This window comes from Palaemon carinicauda, chromosome 15 (genome assembly GCF_036898095.1).
Source record: "Palaemon carinicauda isolate YSFRI2023 chromosome 15, ASM3689809v2, whole genome shotgun sequence".
Lineage (NCBI taxonomy): Eukaryota > Metazoa > Arthropoda > Malacostraca > Decapoda > Palaemonidae > Palaemon > Palaemon carinicauda.
In genome coordinates, this window is record NC_090739.1 from 128,010,457 (window position 1) to 128,022,909 (window position 12,453).

Sequence of the window (12,453 nt, forward strand, 5' to 3'; positions counted from 1 at the left end):
GAGGGGGAGGAGGGGTAGCTAGCTACCACTCCCCTAACCCCCCGCTAACTAGCGCGGGGGTAATACACCCTCGTTAAATTCTAATGGCTCGCCATTTCAGCTACGCTAAAAGTAATAACCCTTTGTAAATAGCGTGGTTTGTATTTCGGTTACGGAACAAATGAGGGATCAGGGGATAGTTCCTAGGTACCTAGCTATGGTGCACAGGGTGGTACACCTGGTTATCCAATCGGCAATTGCCACGAGTTTTGAATTTTTCTATCGTGACGTCAGACGTAAGCTATATATATAACTACCAGGTAAGTCGGTTACATATATTTCTTGTGCGAAATCACACGATGGAATAATATACAAAATTACCCAAAAAAGTACCTTTATAGGCAGTAAAGGTATAACCACAACGGCGGTTCTTCTTAGTTTTACGAATGAAGGATTCAGAAGAGCAATAAAACACGTGAATGACTTGCCTATGAGATAAAACAGAACGACTCTATAACTTGCTCCAACGAAATAGACGAAAAAAGAAACCGCACTTGTAACGAACACCTCACCAGCTCAAAGGTTACAACGGGAAAGGCTATGAAAAACCGCTAATAGGAATAAAGGAAGTGGGGGGGGTAGGGAGATATCTGCATAGGCCTAAGGTGGTGATTGGTTAAGGGAAAAACAAAGAACTATAACGGGTAAACATGAATGAACTAAATACGGAAACTAGACCAGAGAAAGGATTTATAAGACACAGAGGAGAGAAAAAGAAATAACCAACAAAAATAAATAAAAACAATATAGGAAGGTAACATGGAATGAACGGTAAATAATATTGAATGGGAATATAAAATGAGATGATCATTCCGAGAATTAACTGGATAAAAAAACTAGTCCAGAGTAAGTATTCATGTCCAACCAGGAAGAGAGAAAGAAATAACCAAACAAATAAACCCAATATAGGAAGGTAAAATGGAATGAATGATAAATAATATTGAATGGGAATAAAAAATGAGAAAATAACACGATAATAAAAAGAGAAATGGGGGAGAGGAAACTCCTGCGCAGGGGGGGGATATATGCGCAGGTCGGAAACTGATGAAACGAACGTACGTACAAATGGGAAAGGAAATAACCAAACAAATAAACCCAATATAGGAAGGTAAAATGGAATGTATGATAAATAATATTGAATGGGAATATAAAATGAGAAAATAATACGGTAATAAAAAGAGTAATTTGGGAGAGAAACTCCTGCGCAGGGGGGTTATATATGCGCAGGTGCGAACGCACGAACGTACAAATGGGTGCTAATGTTAGCAAGGATCGCTAACATTTGATCTACATCAGGTATGGAATGCTAACATTTAAAACTACATCAGGCGTTGGCAGCACTGGTTACTATATTACTACAAGAAATAACCTTTGAAACGGCTCCTCCCAAATATATCCAGTTATACTGTTTTGTATTTTCCTACGGTTATAATAAATACAAGAAGGAAATGTATAGAGAAGAAAAGGACTGATTTACGGTTATATATCGGTTCCCCAGTACGTTTTCCCCACCCAAAACCCCGAGTTCCCACTGGGGGTCCCCCATTATCGGAGGATATAGATGTATATATATTTCTGAAACTATTAATTTGCGACGGGAACGAGTGTTATTTTCGAAGGGAGCGTAATTTTTCCTATAAGAAAAAGTAGTTGGAATCCTAGGTTACATTGAGATGGAATAAACTACAATGAAACCCTTTTTTGGACAATAGTCGTCTACCCCCATGGAAGATAATATTATGTGCCATCCACTTTTTGCATAAACATTCGGACCATGAGACCCTCAGGGATGGTATCGACATATCTTCGAAAACTAGTGTCGATTGGAGAAGTTTCTGTTCCCAGGTTTCCGAATTCTTCGACGTTTTCTTCATAAAAGTAAGTCATTCCTCAATAGCCATTATACGGGTTTTGTGACCGGGGTACTTCTAGGCAAGGTTAGGTGGGTTTGTTAGGTTCTGTGGTCTTTCTGTACTATTTATATATTGTGTATCAGTTATATGGAAAAATAATTTAATATTCGAATGGAAATATTTATCATTTCTGCCACTAGTAATGTCATCGTGGCGTTGGTAGTTCTGTGTTCCATTCGTCACCGTTGGTAGTACTGTGAAACATAGTAAGTCATTCCCCAATGCTTATTATATGAGTTTGGTGACCGGGGTACTTCTAGGCAAGGTTAGGTGGGTTTGTTAGGTTCTGTGGCCTTTTGGTACTTTCTATTTATTGTTTAATAGTTATATGCAAATATTATTTAGTTTACGTATGGAAATATTTAGCATTTCTATCTCTAGAAATGTCATCGTGTCGTTGGTAACACTGTGTACCATTCGTCATCGTTGGTAGTTCTGTCAACCATTGGTACCGTTGCTAATATTATCGTCCCCTACATCTGTTTAAATATTTTAACTCAGTATATATGTCATCAGTGTTAATATTTATATGGTTCATTTGTATTGTATTTCATTGTGTGATTTCGCACAGGAAATATATGATTTCCTATAGTAGATATCGTGATTTAACTGGTTTTCTCATTCATTTCATCCGTAATAACATCAACCAATTCAACTTATAACTAACCGAATTGGTTGATCTGTTTGTTTGCGATTGAAATGATCATCAAAATCGGTTAAATCACGTTATTTGCTATAGGAAATCATATATTTCTTGTGCGAAATCACACGATGGAATAATATACAAAATTACCGGTAAGTCTTGTGCTTAAAATTAAAATTTATAAATTATAATATAGAATCATTTATTAAATATATTTCAAAAATATTAAATGTGTATTGCTTTAATTCTGTAAATATAAAAACATGTTGCAAAATAAGTGAGAAAATGTGTTACAAAGCCAACAGCACTAGTAATAAAAAGAAAGGAAGAATGAAATACAATAAAAAAAAATAAAAATGATAAATTTTGAAGAATCATGTCAGCCTAATCAGCAACCTGGCATTTGAAATACGTCAACACTTCTGAAAATATAATTCAGGTAATTTTGTATATTATTACATCGTGTGACCTAATTCAACTACTGTACATAATTACGGCTCAAAATGACAAATTCTTAACAATTTTTTTTTTCCTAATAATGAAAACCTTAGCTGTTTAAAATATCGCCTAGAAAGACAATTAATGAAAACCTACGAGGCCTACCTGTACTCCTATTGCTTTAGAGCATACACATACCTTTGAGAGATTCTTAACCACATGATGGATCACACTAACAAGTCAAGTGCAATATAAAACAACATAAAGAGCACAAAAGACTTAATAATCAGGATATTAGTGGTACGGGATGACGGGAATGAACTTCAACCAAAACAAGGATAGAGATAAACAAATTACCCATTAAACAAGTGAATGGCGACACTAATCCTGAAAAGTAGATTTTTTTAATCAATCTGGAGATTGAAAAGAAATTAGACACCTATATTGACCTTAAAATAGAATTGATAATATACTCTCATATTTACGAATACTTGGGCTATTTCTTGAACTATATTAGCATTAAACTCCATATGCAAAAGGCAAATTAGTGGAATTTTTGATACATTGTAATCAATGTTCTTGGTTCCCAAGGAACAAAATTAAAGGTTTGTCATTAATTTATCTTTCAAGAAGTATGAACAAAGCTCATTGGTTTATATTATATTAATATTTTACTGTAACAACAAACATTATAACAAAATTAAAGTTTTTTAAATTTTACTTTTACCTACTTTCTACTTTACAGCATGAGCTGGATTACTTCCTACATTATCTAAAGCTTTGATCATTCATTGTAGTTTCTTGAACTCCTCTTTAGTTCCAACAATAATATGAAGGCAAAGTTGTACTTACAACTATATGATATCACAGGAAATTTATACATCATAAATAGGATATGTATTTTGAGAATGAAAACAAATCTGTATTTATGAGGCCGAACATCATCTAACCCAATTTTCCACCTGCAGACATAATAATGTTATAACCTTTTGTTTGGGTTGTTACTTTAATATTGTGCTGACATGGGCTCTTACTTAAATAGTATAAAAAATGCATTATCTCAATTATGTATTATAGTTGCAATAGGTAGGCTACACTTTGTGGCTTCAAATCAAGAACCGCGTTTTGAATAGTAGCCTACACAATCATAAATGACATACACTGAGTCATACTATGTAATCAAATAAGGTTGTAAAATCCACAAAAATTCCCTCATTCAACAGCGGAAATACTGATTCAATTGAACTCATTTGTAAATCAACACAATAGCTACCTTGCTTATTGTCCGTAAGGGCACAATACATATCCCGAGTAGCAGAGTAAGTGGTATTCAATGAAATCCTGACTGACTGGTAATACAGATAAAAACTGGAGGGGCACCCAGTAAAACGCAGACCTCCACCACGATAGCATATTTTTTCCCTTGACCTTTGATCTATGACTTTCATAATTGAATCACTACCACGTCTCAACATAAAAATTAATCCCTGAATGTTTCTCTACTCTATGAATAAAATTGTGGCCATAAAGTTATTTACACAAACAAACGGACAAACAGGGGCGAAAATATAACCTCCTCCAAACTTTGTTGGTGGCGGTAACGAGAGGGACACTCAGAGAAGAGCATGCTTTCGCCACGCCAATCAGTCTGATGTTGCTCCTAACTCTATTGTTGTTGTTTGTTGTTGAAGATTGCCTGGCCCTTTCGGCCAGACACGGGCTCTTGCACTCTCGACTGCGTACTTGTACTTTGATATATTTTCTCTACACTATAATGGATTTGTCCTTGGGTCATACCTCACATGTCCACCAAGTTTCGTTGGAACTGGTTCGGTAGATTTTACGTAATGTTAAAAAGATAAACTAAAACATATTGGCCCTTTACTTAACATTGTTGTTATTTTCAAAGTACCACTGCGTACTTGTACTTTGATGTACTTTATCCAAAATGTTACAAATTCATCCTTGGGTCATACCCAACATGACTACTACCATGTTTGGTCAAAATCGGTGCAGTAGTTTCTCGGTGTAAGCTAAAGCCTGCCTGACACTTGCACGCATTCGTGGCACGCACTGGCACGCATTGATGCGCGAACTCGCGTGAACGAGCCGTGAAAATGTCGTGAACAGTGCGGGAACTCGCGTGCCAGAGCGTACCAATGCGTGCCATGCGCGCCCAGAACTTTGAAATGTTTAAAGTTTGTGGCACGCATTGGCACGCACTAAATGGCCGTGAAATAGTCGTGAACGATGCGCCAACTGGAGTGAACAGTGCGGGAACTGGCGTGAACTGGAGTGAACGATGCGGGAAGTGGCGTGAACTTTATAATGAAGAGAAACAAAAAGGAAACGAAAAAATTAATGAAAAGGAAAGAAAAATAAACCTAATAGATTTTTATATTTGCTGTTTTAATGTGAAAAAAAAATGATATCTTATTTCAAACTATTTCTATAACTTTATAATGAAGAGAAACAAAAAGGAAACGAAAAAATTAATAAAATGGAAAGAAAAATAAACCTAATAAATTTTTATATTTGCTGTTTTAATGTGAAAAAAAATTATATCTTATTTCAAACTATTTCTATAACTTTATAATGAAGAGAAACAAAAAGGAAACGAAAAAATTAATGAAAAGGAAAGAAAAATAAACCTAATAAATTTTTATATTTGCTGTTTTAATGTGAAAAAAATGATATCTTATTTCAAACTATTTTTATAACTTTATAATGAAGAGAAACAAAAAGGAAACGAAAAAATTAATGAAAAGGAAAGAAAAATAAACCTAATAAATTTTTATATTTGCTGTTTGAATGTAAAAATAAAATGATGTCTTATTTCAAACAATTTCTATAACTTTATAATGAAGAGAAACAAAAAGGAAACGAAAAAAATTAGTGAAAAGGAAAGAAAAATATAAATCTAATAATTGTTTATATTTGCTGTTTGAATGTAAAAATAAAATGATGTCTTATTTCATGCACACACTTATTTTCCTCTATTACCAATCAAGACCCAAAACTTTTCTTTTAAATAAAAATGAACTGAAAAATAAACCCGAGAAATTTTTAAGTTTGCTGTTTGAATGTAAAAATAAAATGATGTTTTATTTCATCAACATACTTATTCTTCTTTATTACCTTAAAATGAAGAGCAAAACAAATTTTTTTTCTGTTTGCTGTTTTAATGTAAAAATAAAATGATTTCTTATTTCAACACACTTTTTTCTCTATTACCTTAAAATCAACAGCCTAAAAACTTTTCATGTTTGCTGCTTTTAATGTTAAAATAAAATGCTTTCTTAATACTTGTACATATTTTATGTCTGCTATTTATATGTAAATCAAATGCTTTCTTATTGAAACAAAAATAAAGGGCAACAAAAAATACAAACGAAAAAGATACGTTTCTTCTCCTCAATGCAATGGTGTCTCTGACAGAAAGCATTGTTGTCTCTTCCGAAGCCAATCCAAGAATGTCCTCGGGTTGGAGAAGCCCCGTTTTTATATGGAGTGGCCAATTCGTGAACTGGCGTGAACGATGCGGAAACGATGCAGAATGATGAGTGAACTCGCGTGAACGTGTCGTGAACTTCTCGTGAACTACGCGTGCCAATTCATGCCGTCGCGTGAACGATGCGTGAACTGGAGTGAACTGGTCGTGAACAAGTGCAGGAAAAACACCAGTGCGTGCCACAAAGTGGCACGCACTGGCGCGCATCAATGCGTGCCAGTGCGTGGCAAAAATGCGCGCAAGTGTCAGGCAGGCTTAAAGTTGATCCTAAACACTCTTCGCCAATGTCGAAAGGTATTTTATTAATCTACATCCTTTTACGAGTCATCTCCAATTACGATATAATGTAAAAAAAATTGACCTGAACTATGGTTAGAAAATAAATTGCATGCATTTATCTCGTAGAAATGTTTGAATACGATCCATTAAATAAAAATACATTCATTATCATTGTCGAAATGCAATAAACAAGCATTTCATTAATGATCTCTCTCTCTCTCTCTCTCTCTCTCTCTCTCTCTCTCTCTCTCTCTCTCTCTCTCTCTCTCTCTCTCTCTTTCTCTCTCTCTCTCTCTCTCTCTCTCTCTCTCTCTCTAGTAGGGGTTTCTAAATTCCACATTTTTTTTATTATTTCTATGTTATTATTTCTAAATTACCTTAACTCATTACAGTTTAAAATATGCTAAGTAGTATTCTCTGTCTCCCTACACAACACACAAAGCCAATCATTATCATTCCTATTTCCATAATTTTCTTTTCTTTCAAGCATATTTAACCTTGTTTTCATAACTATTACAGCCTCATTATTGTAAAGTTCTCCAATGTAATCTCTTCTACCATTACTATTCACAAACCTCAGTTTGGTCATCTCTGCTTTCTTTTCTTCTATTTTTCTTTTAATTTCATTGTCACTTTACTCTTTATTTCTATTTGGAGTTCTGAATTTTTTTATACTTTCTTAACTTTTCCATTTTAATATCATATTTATTGCATATTTCTATGATACCTGTTTCCCCATATGGTTCTCTTATTTGATCTTAAATTACCTCCTTAACTAACCGTTTGTCATCTGATGTTATGATATTATGATATAGCATCACCTTTTTATACTCTATTCTATTTTCGACTGGCCATATTCCCGTTTCAGCTATTAGCCCCCAGTATGGTGTGATAGCAACCTGTTCAAACATTCCTTTCCTAATTTTGTACTGTATACTTTCTAGTTCTTTCATTTCTTTCTCCTTTATTACACCGCATGTCTCAATATTTGCGAACATTGTAGGTACTACTACTGTCTCATAGATCTTTATTCTCACTAGCAATGCCAAATCTCCAACTCTGTCACTGTCTCCATACTTTCTAACTTCCTGTACCATGTATTCAATTTTTGCTTCCCTTTTGCTTATGCTGAGACTATGGTTTCCTTTATCTTAGTATTTATATTCCTTAACTGTTTCTATCCTTCCATTTCTAACCACTCCATTCACATTTTTAACCTCTTCCTATTTTGTGTCTGATTATTAACACCGCAGACTTCTGTGGATTTGTAATAAACGTAAATTTCATAAGTTCTTCCAAACTGCGACAGTTGCTAATGGCTGTTTCTACTTTGTATAGGTTAGTACTATGGAACATTATGTCATCTACATAGATCAAGGCTTCTATTCTAATGTTTCTAATCAGGGTTATCGTCTTCTCACTTATTGAATTAACTTTGTCCGTGACTGTTGAGCATAACTTTGGTCCAAATACTGTTCCTTGTTTTACGTTTTCTTCTATCCTAATTTCCTCTGTATACCAAACGGGGCTCTTGATAATTGCATTAGCTTTCTCATTTAATTTATATATCATCTTCGCATCATCTTTCCCTACCACCATACTTAGTTCTCTCTCTCTCTCTCTCTCTCTCTCTCTCTCTCTCTCTCTCTCTCTCTCTCTCTCTCTCTCTCTCTCTCTCTCTCTCTCTCTCTTACACACACTCACACAATGAGTGGAAATAAATATTAGTTACATAGTTTCAAATACCAAAGAACTTTCATTTCTCCACATAAAAGTTTTATTTCCAACATTCGTGTGTGTGTGTAGATCATGTTGGCTTTGTGTTTGCTTATGTATCTTTTATTGTTACTTTAACAATTTACAATATCATGTGAGACAGAGAGAGAGAGAGAGAGAGAGAGAGAGAGAGAGAAGAGAGAGAGAGAGAGAGAGAGAGAGAGAGAGAGAGAGAGAGAGAGAGAGAGAGAGAGAGAAATACATTACGCTATCTAGTTTTTCTTTTAAGTGGGGCTGCTGGGGCAATGTTTACAGTTCTTCTTCTAACAATTTTAGTGCCGAACTTGGGGAATAGTTGTATAAAAAGTTGCAGTGACGATAGCTTTAGTTTCAGCCAATAATACCTTAGTGCATTGTGTTAACTAACCTGTGAGGGATAATACTATTTTAACTCCAGTGTCATCTAGGTTCGCAAAATGTATTTGCTTGTGACAAATATCCCTGAAAAATTCCATACCCCAGAATTACGCAATTTCTTTTCGGAGATGATTGAAGCAGGGGCATTTAATTGCTTTCATTTCCGCCATCGTCCACATAGAAATCTAATGACGCTTCTTTTAGAAAAGCAACCAGATTTTGACAAAGTAATGTCGAGTGAAAAAAATAACCTTTCAAGCACAGTAAGCCGTAGCCATGAGTCCACTGATGATTGTCTCATCCCTGATCAAAATGTCGATTGCTCGACTTCTGGTCCAAGTGGTTCTAGCAATGACACAAATGAAAATACGAGTAACCTTGAATGCTTAGAATCAGGCCAAGATAACGACGAAAAGCAGAAATCAACTTCCAGCCATTGGCTTTTTTCAGGTCTAACGGGGTTAAGTTCGCTCATTACAGAAAAGAAACAGAAAGCTATAAAGGAAAACCATGTTGGTCACAGTAAAAGTTGGCTTGGGCGGGGTTCATTTGATAATAGAGTTACTGAATTGTGTGAATCTAATAACCCAAGAGAAAGTGAACTTTCACAAGAAGCTCGGGGAAAGGGTAATTTCAGTCTGTCTAACTGCGAAAAATCCACCGATGCGGTTAGTTTGAAGGAGACGTCAAGTACTTTGGAAGGCAAATCAGACTTTAATATCGACTCTGCAGATGGGAATTGTTGTGTGTGTGATGTAAAAGAAAGTTTTGCTAGTGCTTTAAAGAAACTTTATCATATGAAATACTGGGTGAATAAAGAAGGTGAAATTAGTTCTCAACAGTGTAAAATTTTTAATCTGAATCATAATATTTTCAATGAAAAAAATGAAATAGGTATGTTTGTTTCTGTGTTTGACCTAGTTTTAGGGTTAATGAGTGGAGAGGAAAGGTATTTATTAATAGACCGAGGCTTCGGATTCTTGTATCCAGAATATATACTAGAGATACATACCATAGGCCGTATGCCTAACAACTCTGTTGTCAGTAAGGAAGTTAGAGCCTTTGTATATCAGCGGCCAGTTCCTCCAGCGTGCATAAAAAATTGGCACCAACTAATCTAAACTCTAATTTGACCTATAAGCTGCATCCTTACCTATTATTATTATTATTACTATCCAAGCTACAACCCTAGTTGGAAAAGCAAGATGCTATAAGCCCAGGGGCTCCAACAGGGAAAAATAGCCCAGTGAGGAAAGGAAATAAGGAAATAAATAAATGAAGAGAACAAATTAACAATAAAGCATTCTAAAAACAGTAACAACGTCAAAACAGACATGTCATATATAAACTATTAACAGCATCAAAAACAAATATGTCATAAATAAACTATAAAAAGACTCATGTCCGCCTGGTCAACAAAAAAGCATTTGCTCCAACTTTGAACTTTTGAAGTTCTACTGATTCAACCACCCGATTAGGAAGATCATTCCACAACTTAGTAACAGCTGGAATAAAACTTCTGGAGTACTGCGTAGTATTGAGCCTCGTAATGGAGAAGGCCTGGTTATTAGAATTAACTGCCTGCCTAGTATTACGAACAGGATAGAATTGTCCAGGGAGATCTGAATGTAAAGGATGGTCAGAGTTATGAAAAATCTTATGCAACATGCATAATGAACTAATTAAACGACGGTGCCAGAGATTAATATCTAGATCAGGAATATGAAATTTAATAGACCGTAAGTTTCTGTCCAACAAATTAAGATAAGAATCAGCAGCTGAAGACCAAACAGGAGAACAATACTCAAAACAAGGTAGAATGAAAGAATTAAAACACTTCTTCAGAATAGATTGATCACCGAAAATCTTGAAAGACTTTCTCAATAAGCCTATTTTTTGTGCAATTGAAGAAGACAGAGACCTTATATGTTTCTCAAAAGTAAATTTACTGTCGAGAATCACACCTAAAATTTTGAAAGAGTCATACATATTTAAAGAAACATTATCAATACTGAGATCCGGATGTTGAGGAGCCACCGACCTTGATCTACTTACAATCATACTTTGAGTTTTGTTAGGATTCAACTTCATACCCCATAATTTGCACCATGCACTAATTCTAGCTAAATCTCTATTAAGGGATTCACCAACCCCAGATCTACATTCAGGGGATGGAATTGATGCAAAGAGAGTAGCATCATCAGCATATGCAACAAGTTTGTTTTCTAGGCCAAACCACATGTCATGTGTATATAGTATGAAAAGTAATGGGCCAAGAACACTACCCTGTGGAACACCGGATATCACGTTCCTATAATCACTATGGTGCCCATCAACAACAACTCTTTGAGATCTATTACTTAAAAAATTAATAATAATGCTAAGAAACAACCCACCCACTCCCAACTGTTTCAGTTTGAAAACAAGGGCCTCATGATTAACACGGTCAAAGGCAGCACTAAAATCAAGGCCAATCATACGAACTTCCCGACCACAATCAAGGGATTTCTGTACAGCATTGGAGATTGTAAGAAGGGCATCACATGCTCCAAGGCCTTTACGAAAACCAAATTGCAAACTAGGGAGTAGATGATTACCTTCAGCAAACCTATTAAGACGTTTTGCCAGAAGACGTTCAAAAACTTTAGATAATATGGGAGTTATGGAAATTGGGCGGTAATCAGTGGGACTTGAGCTACCACAAACACATTTACATAGAGGAGTAACATTACCAATTCTCCAACTAGTGCTAAAAGCTCCTCTTCTTGCTAACTTGCGCAAAATAACAGATAACTTTGGAGCTAAGAAATCTGCTGTCTTTATAAAAAACAAAGGAAAAATACCATTTGGGTCTACACCTCCATAAGCATCAAGGTCCATCAACAGAGCTTTAATCTCACGAGATCGAAAAGCTAAACTAGTTAGTTTAGCCTCAGGAAAACAGGAAAGAGGAAGTTCAAGTTTTTCATTACTCTGTTTACTGTCAAAAACATCAGCCAAAAGGGTTGCCTTTTCCTTTGGACAGTGAGTGACTGAGCCATCTGGTTTAAGTAAAGGAGGAACTGTTGCATCTACACCAAAGAGTGCAGATTTAAGGGTAGACCACCATTTATGTTCCTGAGTTGTACCAGAAAGTGTTTCTTTTATGGTTAAATTGTACTCCTTTTCAGTTGAGGCATAAACTCTCTGAGCAAAAGCTCGAAGCTGAGTATAGTTGTTCCAGGTCAAATCTGATCTGTTCCCCTTCCAAAGATGATAGGCCTCCTGTTTCTCCAAATAAGCACGTCTGCAATCATCATTGAACCACGGTTTGTCCTTCACTCGGTACCTTAGCACACGAGAAGGGATACGCCTATCAATTATGTTGACTAGATTCTCATTCAAAGGGACAACAGGATCTACACTATTATATAATTGTGACCAATTCAAGCACAAAAGAGCATGTAAAATCCCATTCCAGTCTGCTTGGGATTTCATATAAATTTTACAAGAATATG

At 35.5% G+C, this 12,453-nt stretch overlaps 1 protein-coding gene across 1 annotated transcript in view; it reads left to right on the forward strand.

The window, feature by feature from the left end:
- The first annotated feature begins 8,863 nt into the window (after positions 1–8,863).
- The window catches only part of LOC137654730 (G patch domain-containing protein 3-like), a 53,468-nt gene continuing 49,878 nt past the window's right edge, over positions 8,864–12,453 (forward strand). Inside the window, exon 1 of the mRNA XM_068388634.1 lies at positions 8,864–9,850. Within this exon, the coding sequence (XP_068244735.1) occupies positions 9,016–9,850 (835 nt within the window). The 5' untranslated portion in view covers positions 8,864–9,015. The remainder of the gene's footprint in view (positions 9,851–12,453) is intronic.